The 12,314-nt window shown below is 40.9% G+C and overlaps 1 protein-coding gene across 1 annotated transcript in view; it reads right to left on the bottom strand.

The window, feature by feature from the left end:
- The window catches only part of LOC149224281 (putative rhamnogalacturonate lyase B), a 480,785-nt gene that overhangs the window by 333,084 nt on the left and 135,387 nt on the right, over positions 1-12,314 (bottom strand). The window contains exon 7 of the mRNA XM_089386062.1: positions 3,467-3,622. Coding sequence (XP_089242188.1) covers positions 3,467-3,622 — 156 coding nt within the window. The remainder of the gene's footprint in view (positions 1-3,466; positions 3,623-12,314) is intronic.

Raw genomic sequence — 12,314 nt, 5'->3', positions numbered from 1 at the left:
GTCGGCCTCAAAATATATATTAATGTCAAGTCGGCTCAAATAATAGACACATCCTTTCACTGTGACATGTTGGCTTATTTAGGGAGACAGAACCACTATAAATACCCCGTTGAGGTCACCACAAGAAACACAAAAAAATTCGGACAAGTCTCTATAATTTCGGATGGGTGCAGGCAGCTCAGAATCTCGGACAAGGTACAGTGGTACAAGACACTCAGATAAGGGCAACAGTTCAGCATTTCGTATGGAGGAGGATTACTATAGCTTTCGAATGAGTATCACAGTGATATCTTCGCATATATCCCTAATGTCTCAGCCTAGTTAAAAGGTCACAACCATACAGTCTCAACATAGTTGCAACAGACCTCGGTGCAAGGAGGGCATAGCTATAGTCTTGGTGAAGAGCACAGTGCAGAAGTATACACAGTCATAGTCTCAGCATACATAATCTTATCTCAGCATACACAATCATGATGCAATCATGATCTCGGTGGTATTCCAATGAAGATATCATTGGTGCAACTATGATACAACAATGATCTAAGTGCAACTCTCAATTATGTATATAAATATTAAAGATCTCATTGTGATGTTGAAAAGCTTGATGAAGGAACAGTCATGGAGCAGCTAGAATGAAGATCTCAATGGTAAAGTAGTAATGGCTTCAATGGTGCAGCATAATGATGATCTCAACAGTGACAACAAAGAGGGTTGATGTCTTGGTCTTGGAGTGGCATAGTAGGTCAAGGGTCATGGTCTTGGTATTCGTCAATTGGAATCTCTATAAGAAGAATTTTGTGTGGGTTTTCCTCTCCAAGAGGGAGAGGTTTTGGCCCTGGCAGAAAGCCAACATCATGTGTTCTTGTCTCTTTGTTTTGGTAGCTATTTGATGAAGTAAGAAATACACACACTAATGATATCAAGAAAAGATTGTGCTAATAAGCTAAAGATAAAATACCTCACAAATAGTTATCATGCTAAGAAGAATCTCATTAACTATAATTGCCCCAGATTCTTCAACAGTACAATCATGACCAAACTTGGCCCCGACGATCTTGTGTGAACCTAGCTTTTGTATGATTCAGAGATTAGCTTTTAGAGTTTCTCAATTTGATACCATGTTAATTTTCCTACAAACCTAGCACCTGGCAGTTTATTGACCTAGCAAATCACAGATCTACTAAATAAATGCACAACTAGATTCTTAATATAACATTCAGCAGAAGCAAAATATTCACACCAATCAAAATCGCAAGAATAGAATTTGCCCAATCAATAGTTCTTCATTAATAACTTAACCTGAACGTACTTGGACTCTAGTCATGGGATAATGGCCCAACTGAGGAATTTTCATATAGAGCAATAAACCTGCAATTAGCCACCCGATCAAGCCCTAGATATATCATTTGATCTTCCTTGAATGATCTAGATTTGACTCCCTTACTACTCCTTGCACCTTCCTCAAACCTGGCACACTCAGTGGAAGTCCTCTACCCTGACACCGAGATGTCTTTCTCTCAGTGTTGTGTCATTGTATGGTGTGTCTTCTCCTCGCCTTAGCCTTGCTTTTATAACTTCACATTGAGCTAAATTCCTCACCCTAATCTCCAAAGTGATTGACAGCCAAGATTAGATTTCGCTTCACTTGAGATCAAGAGCTAATATTAATCACTAAAGTAATTATCTCACCTTTCCTTGCTTTACTTTAGCTCAACTATCCAACATAATAATTATGTGCTTTTCTAAGTTAAAAACTTAGGCTAAGTTACAAAAGAAAATTTCTCACACTAAAGAAAGTGTCCTGAGGAAATCTATGGGTGACTTCTTGCACGCCTAGATAACGAGGCCTATGTAGAAGTACCTGCCCGAGATACAAATTTCAACATACTAGAAATCCAAAACCACAAATGCTTTTTGAAGAATTTTCTAAGAACAATGGCTTTGGAATACGATGACATAACATTGTGACAAGAAAGGTGAGTTTTTTGTTGCAGGCTTTTCCTAAATAGTTGTAGTGCAATTTTCAGCACCAAACTCAATGGCTTGAATGGCCAATCGCAGACACTCCTTTGGTTTGTTTACAAACACCTCATCCAGTTCATGTAGATCAGCAAATTCATACAACGTCATACAAACATCAATTCAAGCTGAATGAAAGTTGATAATCACACAATTTTCATCCAGCCTCATCAATATCACACCATTTTTCCTTGTAGAGATAAGATTGTTGGCTTTAATAGACATCAGCAAACATATAAACAGTAACACATATATGAACTAAGGGACACTAGGAGTATATGGTCAAGAAACCCTCGGAGGGAAAAATCTGTTATATTAAATCATCTCATTTATATTTCTATTGTAAAAAAGGTCCCTTTATATAACTATAGGTGACCATGACAACTATGTCAGAATTGGACATTTAGTTCAACCATCTCCATAAGTATCTCCTTACCATGTATCTCTCAACCAAATATTCTTCCCTGGCATCTCCCATTTCTCTCCATCTCTAATTATGACATATACTTCTAGAATTGGTCTTTATCATTGCAAACCATCATATAATTTATTTATTAAACATCACAAGTAGGAGTTAATCCTTCACCATCATGTCAAGCATGGAATTATTTCCAGGTATCTCATCAAATGGAAGAACCTATACATGGTTAACAGTTTATGAAACATCATCTAGAATTGCAAGCTTTGAGGACAAAGCTTTTGAAGGTGGGAAGCACATTGTGTTACTCTCCCAATAATTTATGACTTGCCTAATAATCTTTCCTTGTACTCAGTTATTTCCGCTAATAATGTAAGTGAGTGGATCAAGTACCATACCCCTCAAATGCTTCTATTCAAGAACTCACTCTTATTACCAATACTCTTTTAGTACTCACAAGTAATTACTTTCTTCTTGTCCACTCCTTCATGTGTCAACGGAAGAAAGTGCATGAGATAACTACCTCTTCCATAAATAAGTAATGGTAGGAATACGGAAGACATCAAAGAATCTTGTGATGTTATATTCCAAAGCTTCCACCTTAAAGCAATATTGCAATAAGAGTCTACTTTTCTAATATGTTTATTTCATGTGAGTCTAAGATTGCATAAAATATCATTACACCTGCTATTATTGAATCTTAACATTGTTTCCCACAAGTTAGATAAATTTATTCCCAATCATTTATACTTCCTTTTGTTCTCTCTACATTGCAATTTATTGTTAATGTAGCTCTAGCAAAGAAACTTTGGGAAAGACACAAAAATAAAATAAATAACATTTCACATCCTAAAGATGAACCATCGTTGCTGGTTTGAAACGTTGATCGGAAAGAAACCTAATGCGATGTATCCGGAAGATAATCTACATAATGATGAAACTCGCAGAAACTTCAAAGACAAAGACAAAAAAAAACTTGCCTAAAATTATGTGCATGCACTCTAGATTCTACAATTACATAACTTTTACCTGTAACTTTGCATCTTGCCACAAGGAGAATGGGTGAGCCTCTCTTGATGAAGAATTAAGATAAATGAAGACTGGGCCAAAAACCTTTTGCCACGCTTCTCCAGAACGAAACTTAGGACACAGCTCTTCACCCGCATAATGAGCACTATGAAACATCTGCATTTTCAATTCAACTTTAAAATAGACAATAAAAACAGAAACTTCTCCTGCTTATGCTAAAGTGGAACACTATATCTTAAATTTTAAGTAGAGTAAACCAAATTTTCTTGGAACTTTCCTGCCATGGACATGTAGCTCATGATGTTGTTTAGTGGCTGAAGATTTTAATGAATGAGAATTACTCATAAAATAGTTCAACATCCTTTCTATGACTGCAGTAATGAAAACCTGAAATAGCATTTAATCAAAGGCAAAACATAAAAACCATTTAATCATAGATACTCTGTCAGCAGTTTTTTTTCACAGGTCACAAACTGCAGACAGAGAAATATATAGCATCAAAACCTATGATCAAGAATTCTATAGCGTATCTTCTTCATGTCAGATGCACAACAAACCTCAAAAAAAATGTTGTATATGAGCATCTCAAATAATACGATATTGCACAAGCATTCAAGTGGAGATATTAGTCTATGGTAAATTGATGCACGAGATATGTAAATTGCTAAGCATAGGAAGACCAAGCTTGGGCTTATTCATGTTGTTGATTGCTGAGTTGTACTTAGCAGATGTTGTGAAGACTCCATAGCCCATGACACAGTACACCAAAAAAAAATTGAAGTTCAGAAGTGAGCAGAGCATTCCAGCCCCTTTCTTTCTCTTTTGTCATCATTCTCTCAGTGCTCAGATTCCGCTACTCTGCGGGGATATTGTATAAATGTCACTAGCATGATGAGTAAAGCTATATCACAGAACTAGGATGGTTGAGACTCGGTCAACTAGCCACCACACCTTGGAGTGTTTTTTTTTTACTTGGTTAATATTCTCGCTTTTCAGCAGCGAATAATTGACTCGGTTTTTTCACTTACCGCATACCCCAAAGCCGGGGTGATGGCTTGAAGATCATGCCATAAGTCCATCTTAGCGTCTAGGGTCGATGTATATTACCATGCTAGGTCGTCTCTGAAATTTCGTGGAATTTGACTAAACCTAGATAGGAAATTTTAAATTCGATGTATATTACCATGCTAGGTCGTCTCTGAAATTTCGTGGAATTTGACTAAGTCTAAATAGGAAATTTTAAATTAAAAATTTCCCGCAGGATATGAATTTTTAATTAATTTTTATGTAAATTATAATAAAGTGATGCCTGAAGATGTTGAGGGTGTATGAATAATCAAAATTAGACGTCTCCACCTCGACATTCTTCTAGGACACACTTTGAGAGGGAAAAAAATCACTTGTAAACCCTCAAAACACACTTTTCTTAAGTCTAGTGGGAAAATCAAGAATAAATTGAAAATAAATTAATAAGTGGACAAAAGTAATAATTATTTCCACATCCCAAATGAGGTGGAAATGAGTTGGAAAATCAACTCAAGCCAAAATCAAGTCAAAGGACAAGTTTGATAGTGATTGGGCACCCACATAATCAAGAAATTATTACACTTCATCAAGTTGAATTTGTGGGCAAGATTTGGAGCCCGAATTTCCCATGTGGCGAGTCAAATATCTCAATGAAAATCGACACATGTTTGAAGATATTTTATGGGATTTTAATTGAGAGAGTTATGGAGGTATGTCTCCATTATAACCTACTCCATCATAGACTTGTACGCAAAGCTCTTCAGTCCAACTACCAAAAGGATCTACACACAGCATCCACAGCAGATACACAAAGCAATTTGAGGGCAGTTCGTTGGTTTGATTTCAGAGGTGTCACCACTTGTATTGATGGTTGAGAATTCATTGAGTGTGTCTCCCTTACCACCTGTTGACCACTAGAGTGGCACCTGATGATTATATCAAGACTCCATGCCCAAGAATGATCCAAATGTGAAAATTTCTGAATCTAACACATCAGAAACCCCTATTGCAATATCTGGTTTATTATCTCCTACTTGTTCTTTACATTAACAAGTTATTTAATAATGTAAACATCAAAATAAACACAATTGCAGCCTTCGCAACTATACAAATCAACAACTGAAATAAATTGAGACAACACAATGGACACCGTTATTTTTGGACAATCGTCCCCGGAAAAACCCAATGCAGGAAAACAGTGCAGCGTATATGAGGGTTTTATTATTACGCAGATTTCTGAATACAACTAGGGTGCCAAAAATGGCTCACCCTTTAGAGAATATCCTTGGCAACAATACCTCTATTTGGAGACAGATATTCTGGCTAATCAACAACCGGATAAACAATCCCACAATGACTCCGGTTGTTCCTTGTGCTGGACAGCGAAAGCTGCTCCACGCACTCCTCTGGAACTGCATCACCCTCTCTGGAACTGTGTCACCCTCTCTGGCTCTGCATCACCCAATCAGCTCTCAGTGTGTCACACTGAATCACCTCAGTGCAGCCTTTGAAGCTCTCTGAGTCTCCTGCGTCAGCCATTACTGCCTCTGCGTCAACTTCTTTGGCCCTCAGTGTCCTCTACGTTGGCCTCCTTAGCCTCTGCATCAACCCTTGCTGCCTCTGCGTCAGCACTCCTAGGCTCTATGCTACCTCTTCCGACACTCTATTGCCTCTCTAATATGTATTCTTCAGCCTCTTGTTGACCTACCCCTCGCTGCAACTGATCACTCACTCGATTTCCTCAACAAACCTTGCCCCAGAAAATCGAATTCTTGATCTCACTTGGTGTATCTCCAACTGACCCTTAAGCCTCCTCTTATACTTTGCTTGTTGACGATTCAACGGCCGAGATTAAGTCCCTAATCAATAGCTAAGATTAGAGCTGGTTTGATCCTTGTTATTTAGAACTTTCTCACCCATTTTATATTGATACACATTAATATATTAATTTTCCTAAGTTTAGACTTAGGAACCCCATTAAAAATATCAATTATTGTAATATCTCTTCATCCGAGTGGAATTTCTCCAAATGATTTCTAGTCTTGGAGGTCTCATGTGCCTTAGCCTCTCCACCAATTTTCATGGCCAGAGCACATCCGATGCTACCAAAAATCAACACTCCCTCTTAGCGAGGAATGTGCTCTAGTAATACCCCACCATAGAAGCATCACACTGATCCTCCACATCGGTACCTGTGTCGATGCTTGGCATACTGACTCACATCCACTACACTATTCCTTCCTATATTGTTGCCCATGACACTGCCACTGCCACTGCTACATCTGTACTACAACTCCCTCTCAAAACGTTGCATCATGTTGCCCATAACACTGTCACTGCTAACTGTTGCACTGCAACTCAGTTACCGAGAAGTAACTAACTTCACGCAAACACTGACATCCTGGTCAGTGTGGAATCCTCGTGATGCTGAAGCTACCTCTGCTGCTATCCTGTGCACCATCTGTTGCCACTGTGCTGTTGCAAACACTTATGTACCTCTCGCACTGCTGCAACCTCCACTTGGATGTCTTAGATTTCTGCACTCTAGCCCTGCCTTGCTACTCCATCACACTTTGCTCCACCCAACACCTGTCATCATGCTACTGTCGTTAAGGGCTCTCGTAGTCGGATGTGATCCAAGAGTTTGGGCACCTCAAGGATCCTGCCCATAGCATGTAGTCCCCCTGACTACAACTTGATGTCTCCCCACCTCTTCTCTAGAGGTGCATGAGCACTCATGGCACAATCATCATCAGTCTCGACATCCTTCTCCGCCTTTGCTGGAGCTGCCTTCGAGTCGGAAGCTTCTCCCTTGCCTTTCTTCCTGGGGCACTGAGATGCATAATGTCCCAACTCCCCACAGTTGAAGCACTTGACCGTGGAGATGTCCTTCTTCCTCTTTCCTTGCTGTCCCGCAGATGTTAGAGCCGCATCCTCCTCCTCCTCTTTCTGGACTCGAACTCCCTTACCGCTACTCCCTGCCTTGGTCCACCTCTTGGTCTCTTCCTGTCGAAGAGCTGCCTACATCTCCGCCCAACTGGGAAGAGTCGCTCTGCCCAAAATACTTTGGACAAACGTCTCTTAATCCTCAAAGACTGCATTCAAAGCAGTCCTGACCATAAACTCTGGATCCGGTGTAGACCCTACAAAAGTAAGCTGGTCACGAATTCCTTGCAACCTAAGGAGGAAGTGATCGATCTCCTTTCCAATCCTGCATCTAATATGTCCTCAGTTGATTCTCCAATAGCATCTTCCTCTGCATGGAAGAGCCCTAGTATAAGGTGGGCAGGGCCTCCCACATCTCCCTTGATGTGTTCTTCTCAGCAATGTGTGGTATGTCATGATCTTTGACCCCGTCTAGGATCATGAATTTCGCCTTCGCCTCGGCCTCCTCATACTTCTCATTAGCATTAGGGTCAACTGGGATAGCTACAGTTTTCAAGGCATAGTCCTTGATGCGATGCTTATCCTTGATTGCCAAGATCCTGGCCTTCCAGATGACAAAATTGGAAGCCCCGTCCAATCTATCCTAATCCCTCAATCCATTTATTGTCATCCCTGCTCCTCTTCTAGACTCCCTCTGAGTCTCGACTTCCCTCATGAAAATCCTTTGGCTAACTGTCGAACCACTCATCTCCAATAATCCTTTGTCATTGCAACTCGGATTTGGATTTCTTGGCTAGAAATCAGTTGAGGTAGTGCTTCCCTCTACCTTGGTTTAGTCTCTTTAGACACTGTTCTGCACTGACAGAAACAGTGTCCTGCCAGCTCCTCAAATCACAATCTACATAGCTCCCTTAGCCCCGGCAACTGAAGAATCTAAGCCCTTCAGGCTCCGCGCAATCACAACTTAAGCTAGAGCAACTCCCTGGCCAACTGCGTCAATCCTACCTAACTGAGAAGGATGACGTGGCTCTGCGTGAGCCTGTTTTGCCCCTCTCTTCCTCTATGTTGGCCCTTCTCCTAGCTCAGAATGCTGACGCAAGCCCTGTGTGAGCATCTGTGTCACCCTCCTTGCACTGTGTCACTCCTCCTCTTGCCATGATCCGAATTGGATCCATAAAGAATGATAAACAGAGCCATGGTTGTACCAGGTCGGGACAGACCTCAAAGAAATTACAACAGCGATCAAAAACACCTCTAAACCAATGGCAATGGCAGCCAGCATGGAACGACGAGGACCTCAGTCAAAGGGCGTTGACTGAGGCCCATGGAGGCTACGCGGGAGGCGAAATTAGCCCCTGGGAGGCCTGGATCGAGAAACAGAGGAAGTTTTTGACGCGCGATTAGCGGCATTGCTGGGTGAAAACCCTCAAAATGGGGAAGCCCCGAGCACTCAGTCGCGTGGGAGCAGGGAGAACTGTGGAAAAAAACGCTAAGCGCAAAAGGCAGGACCCGCTCCAAAACTGGCGGTATTGATCAGCAGCATCCATGGGCAGTAAGTAGTTTTGACAGAAACGGAGCGATTCTACTCAGCGGTCGACGCATGGCAAGCAAAGGAGAGAGAAAACTACCGCTCATCGTGCGCTAACGATCAAGCTAGTCAACCGCGCGGGATGAGCGAACGGCATCGAATCTGAGGGCTCCAGATGTAACGGCTGAGATCGCACCCAATGGGGAAGACAGAATTGATGGGGGATTAAGCCGCGATATGAAAGAATTTGAACTCTGGATTGACCGCCACGGTGGCAAAAGACTCATTCCACGATGTAAACGAAGAAATGAACCGACGACGCAGGCTGGCGCAATTCGCAGGAGGACAAGTGGCCATCCCTGTGAGCCTAATGATGACGCTGGGAACAGGGAACTCCAAGCGCAGCTGCAGGCAGGCAAATCGACGGAAGTGGAAGAGGAAGCCAACCGCCATGAGCTCGAATGGTTTAAAGTCATGAACAGAGAACAGAGAGAAAAAAACGGAAGAGTCGGGAACCCAGAGAGGAACACCAAAGACAGAAGACAGAGAAGAGAAAGAATCAGTGAAGCAAAAAGCAGTAAGAAGACAGAGGGCCGAGCTGACCAAAGGTAGCATCGAGCACCAGAGAGCTTGAGAGATTCAAGCCATCCCTGAGAGGATCTGTCAAACCAGAGAGGTCAAAGAGCTGGTAAAGAAGAGAGTCTATGTACTCCAATGGTTTGGGGAATCCAAGAACCACCCTACCAAGCCAATCTGTTTCAGGAGACTCATATTGAGCTCCTTCATTGTAATTCTCTGCTTCAAGACACAATAAAAAGAAGGCCACCACTGAGAGCTGGACCAGAGATGTAGCCCTGGAGGATAGGGTGAACTCCTTATTAATTTTTTGTGTTCTTGTCTTTGCATACTATATTTCTCTGATGTTTTCCATTTCAAGCGTCTGTGTATTTGCAATCTGATCGATCTATTGCTTAAATAACATAGACACATACACCAACATATGAGTCTATAATACCTTCATTTAATAAATTCTTAACTGAGATCACTCATAGGGTGATTATCAGATCAAGTGGTATCAGAGCTTTAGGCTGTAAGTTTAGACAAGCTTATGTTGGTTTAGCTGTTGAATGCTCACTAGATCAAAGCTCAAATTAGGAGAATGAGAGTTGGTCGAAACTAATCCTGAAATTGGGAGAGTCTATCCTCGGAAGACAATGTCAAAGGAAGGTTCTGTGGGGCCAAACCCTCAATTCATAGAGAATTTCCTAGCTATAAAGTCTATGGTAGAAGAAATGTTTAAGGACTTTAGAAAGCATAAGGATGAAGATTCATCAGATTCTAAACAAGATAAAGAAGAAGATGAGTCTCATTCCCATGACCACTCAAAAGGAAAATGGAAAGAGGAAAACTTTCTCACACCTCCTAATAGCCCTGTGCATAATAAGAAAGCATCTTTGATTAAGCTAGATGTTAAATTTGACTTGCCTATATATGATGGAAAGCTAAATGCTGAAAAGTTGAACAATTCGATTAGACAAATTGATGTGTATTGTAGAGTACAGAACATCGATTTAGACGAGCAAAATTCAGCTGGCAAGCCTAAGCCTAGGAGGCACTGCCTTAGTTTGGTGGGAAGGCAGAACCCAAGCTGACATGAAAAGACATGGTAAGACCATCTCTGTCTAGAGTGACTTTGTTTCTGCAATTAAGAAGTAGTTCTATCCATTGGCCTACATGCAACAAGCCATGATGAGTTGGCAAACTCTTCGGCAGTTGAAAGGGCAAAGTGTGCAAGGGTACACTCAAGAATTTAGAAAGAGAGCATTGATTCTAGGGATCTCATTAGACTCACTAGAGACTCTTTTGAAGTACATTGGTGGTCTACACAGCTACATGAGGCATACCATCCTCATGTTTAATCCCACTAGTATAGATGAGGTGTCTGTACAAGCTACTCATCTAGAGGCTAGAGGAAAGAATGGAAATCCAGAAGTTGGGGGACCATCCCAACCCACTGCAAGCAAGAGCAAGGAGAAAAGAAAGCAGAAGTGGAAAGCAAGGAAGGCTAACACTGCACAAAAAGGCAAAGCTTCATGCACTCACTGTAAAAAGGATGGGCATGATGATGAGCACTGTTGGATTCTGCATCCAGAGCTGAGACCTAAGAAGTCCGAGGGCAAGAAGAAGAAGATTGTTGCAGCTATTCAGAAAGATTTGGGGTCAAACTCGGGAGATGAAACAATCATTGCAGCCACAGGTATAAAAGGTAAGAATTCTAAAGCATCTACTAGTAATTCTGCTCAATCTATTATTGATGAAGAACACGAGAGAAAAAGACATGAGCTTTTCCATATTCAAGTTATTTCCAAACATCAAAAGATTGATATTTTGTTTGATAGTGGCTCACAAGTAAATTTGATTTCTGAAGCAATTGTAAAGAAATTGGGATTAGCAACTACACCTCACAAGAAACCATACCCATTAAGATAGTTGAATGATAAAGCACAACTACAAGTGACTAGACAATGCAAACTCAAGTTTTCTTTTGGGTCAACATTTGTAGATGAGGTTGAGTTAGACATAATTCCTTTGGATATATGTGGAATTGTTTTAGGAAGTCCTTACTTGTATGATAGAAAAGCTATTTTCTATAGAGCTGAGAAAAAGTATCTACTTGTTAAAGATGGAATCGAATACTTTGTAAGAGCTCATAAGCTCAAGAATGATTATACTCTCATAAACTCAGGGCAGATGAAAAGAATGATAAATTCATGCAAATAATTCTTACTAATGGTTGTAAAGGAAAAAAAACCTGATAAAACCAATGCATTTGAGGGCTGTAATGCTAAGCAGCAAGCTGATATAGAAAAGATTGTTTCAGAGTATGAAGTCCTATTTCAAGAACCTAAAGATCTACCACCCAAAAAGGAAATAGTACATGATATTATTTTGCAGCAAGATGTTCCATTGCCTAACATTGGAATGTACAGGCTGTCTGCTTTAGAGAATGCTGAAATCAAGAAGCAGGTGCAGGAGTTGCTCGAGAAGGGGTTCATCAGGCCTAGCACATCACCATGTGGGTCACCAATCGTTTTGGTGAGAAAGAAAGATGGCTCGTGGAGAATGTGCATTGACTACCGAGCACTGAATAATATAACAATCAAAAATCGTTATCCCCTTCCTCGCATAGATGATCTTTTAGATCAATTAAAGGAAGCTGTTTATTTCACCAAACTGGATTTGCACAATGGATACCATCAAGTCAGAGTTGCAGAGCAAGATGCATGGAAGACTGCTTTCAAAACAAAGCAGGGATTGTATGAGTGGTTGGTTATGCCTTTTGGCTTGACCAATGCCCCTGCTACTTTCACGAGACTAATGAATGATGTACTCAGACCTTTTCTTGAT

The sequence above is a fragment of the Pinus tabuliformis genome, chromosome Q (assembly GCF_031772625.1).
Source record: "Pinus tabuliformis cultivar Carrire ecotype Pingquan chromosome Q, CPIR1, whole genome shotgun sequence".
Lineage (NCBI taxonomy): Eukaryota > Viridiplantae > Streptophyta > Pinopsida > Pinales > Pinaceae > Pinus > Pinus tabuliformis.
The sequence above is the reverse complement of the archived record's forward strand: the minus strand, read 5'-3'. Positions and strand labels throughout refer to the sequence as shown.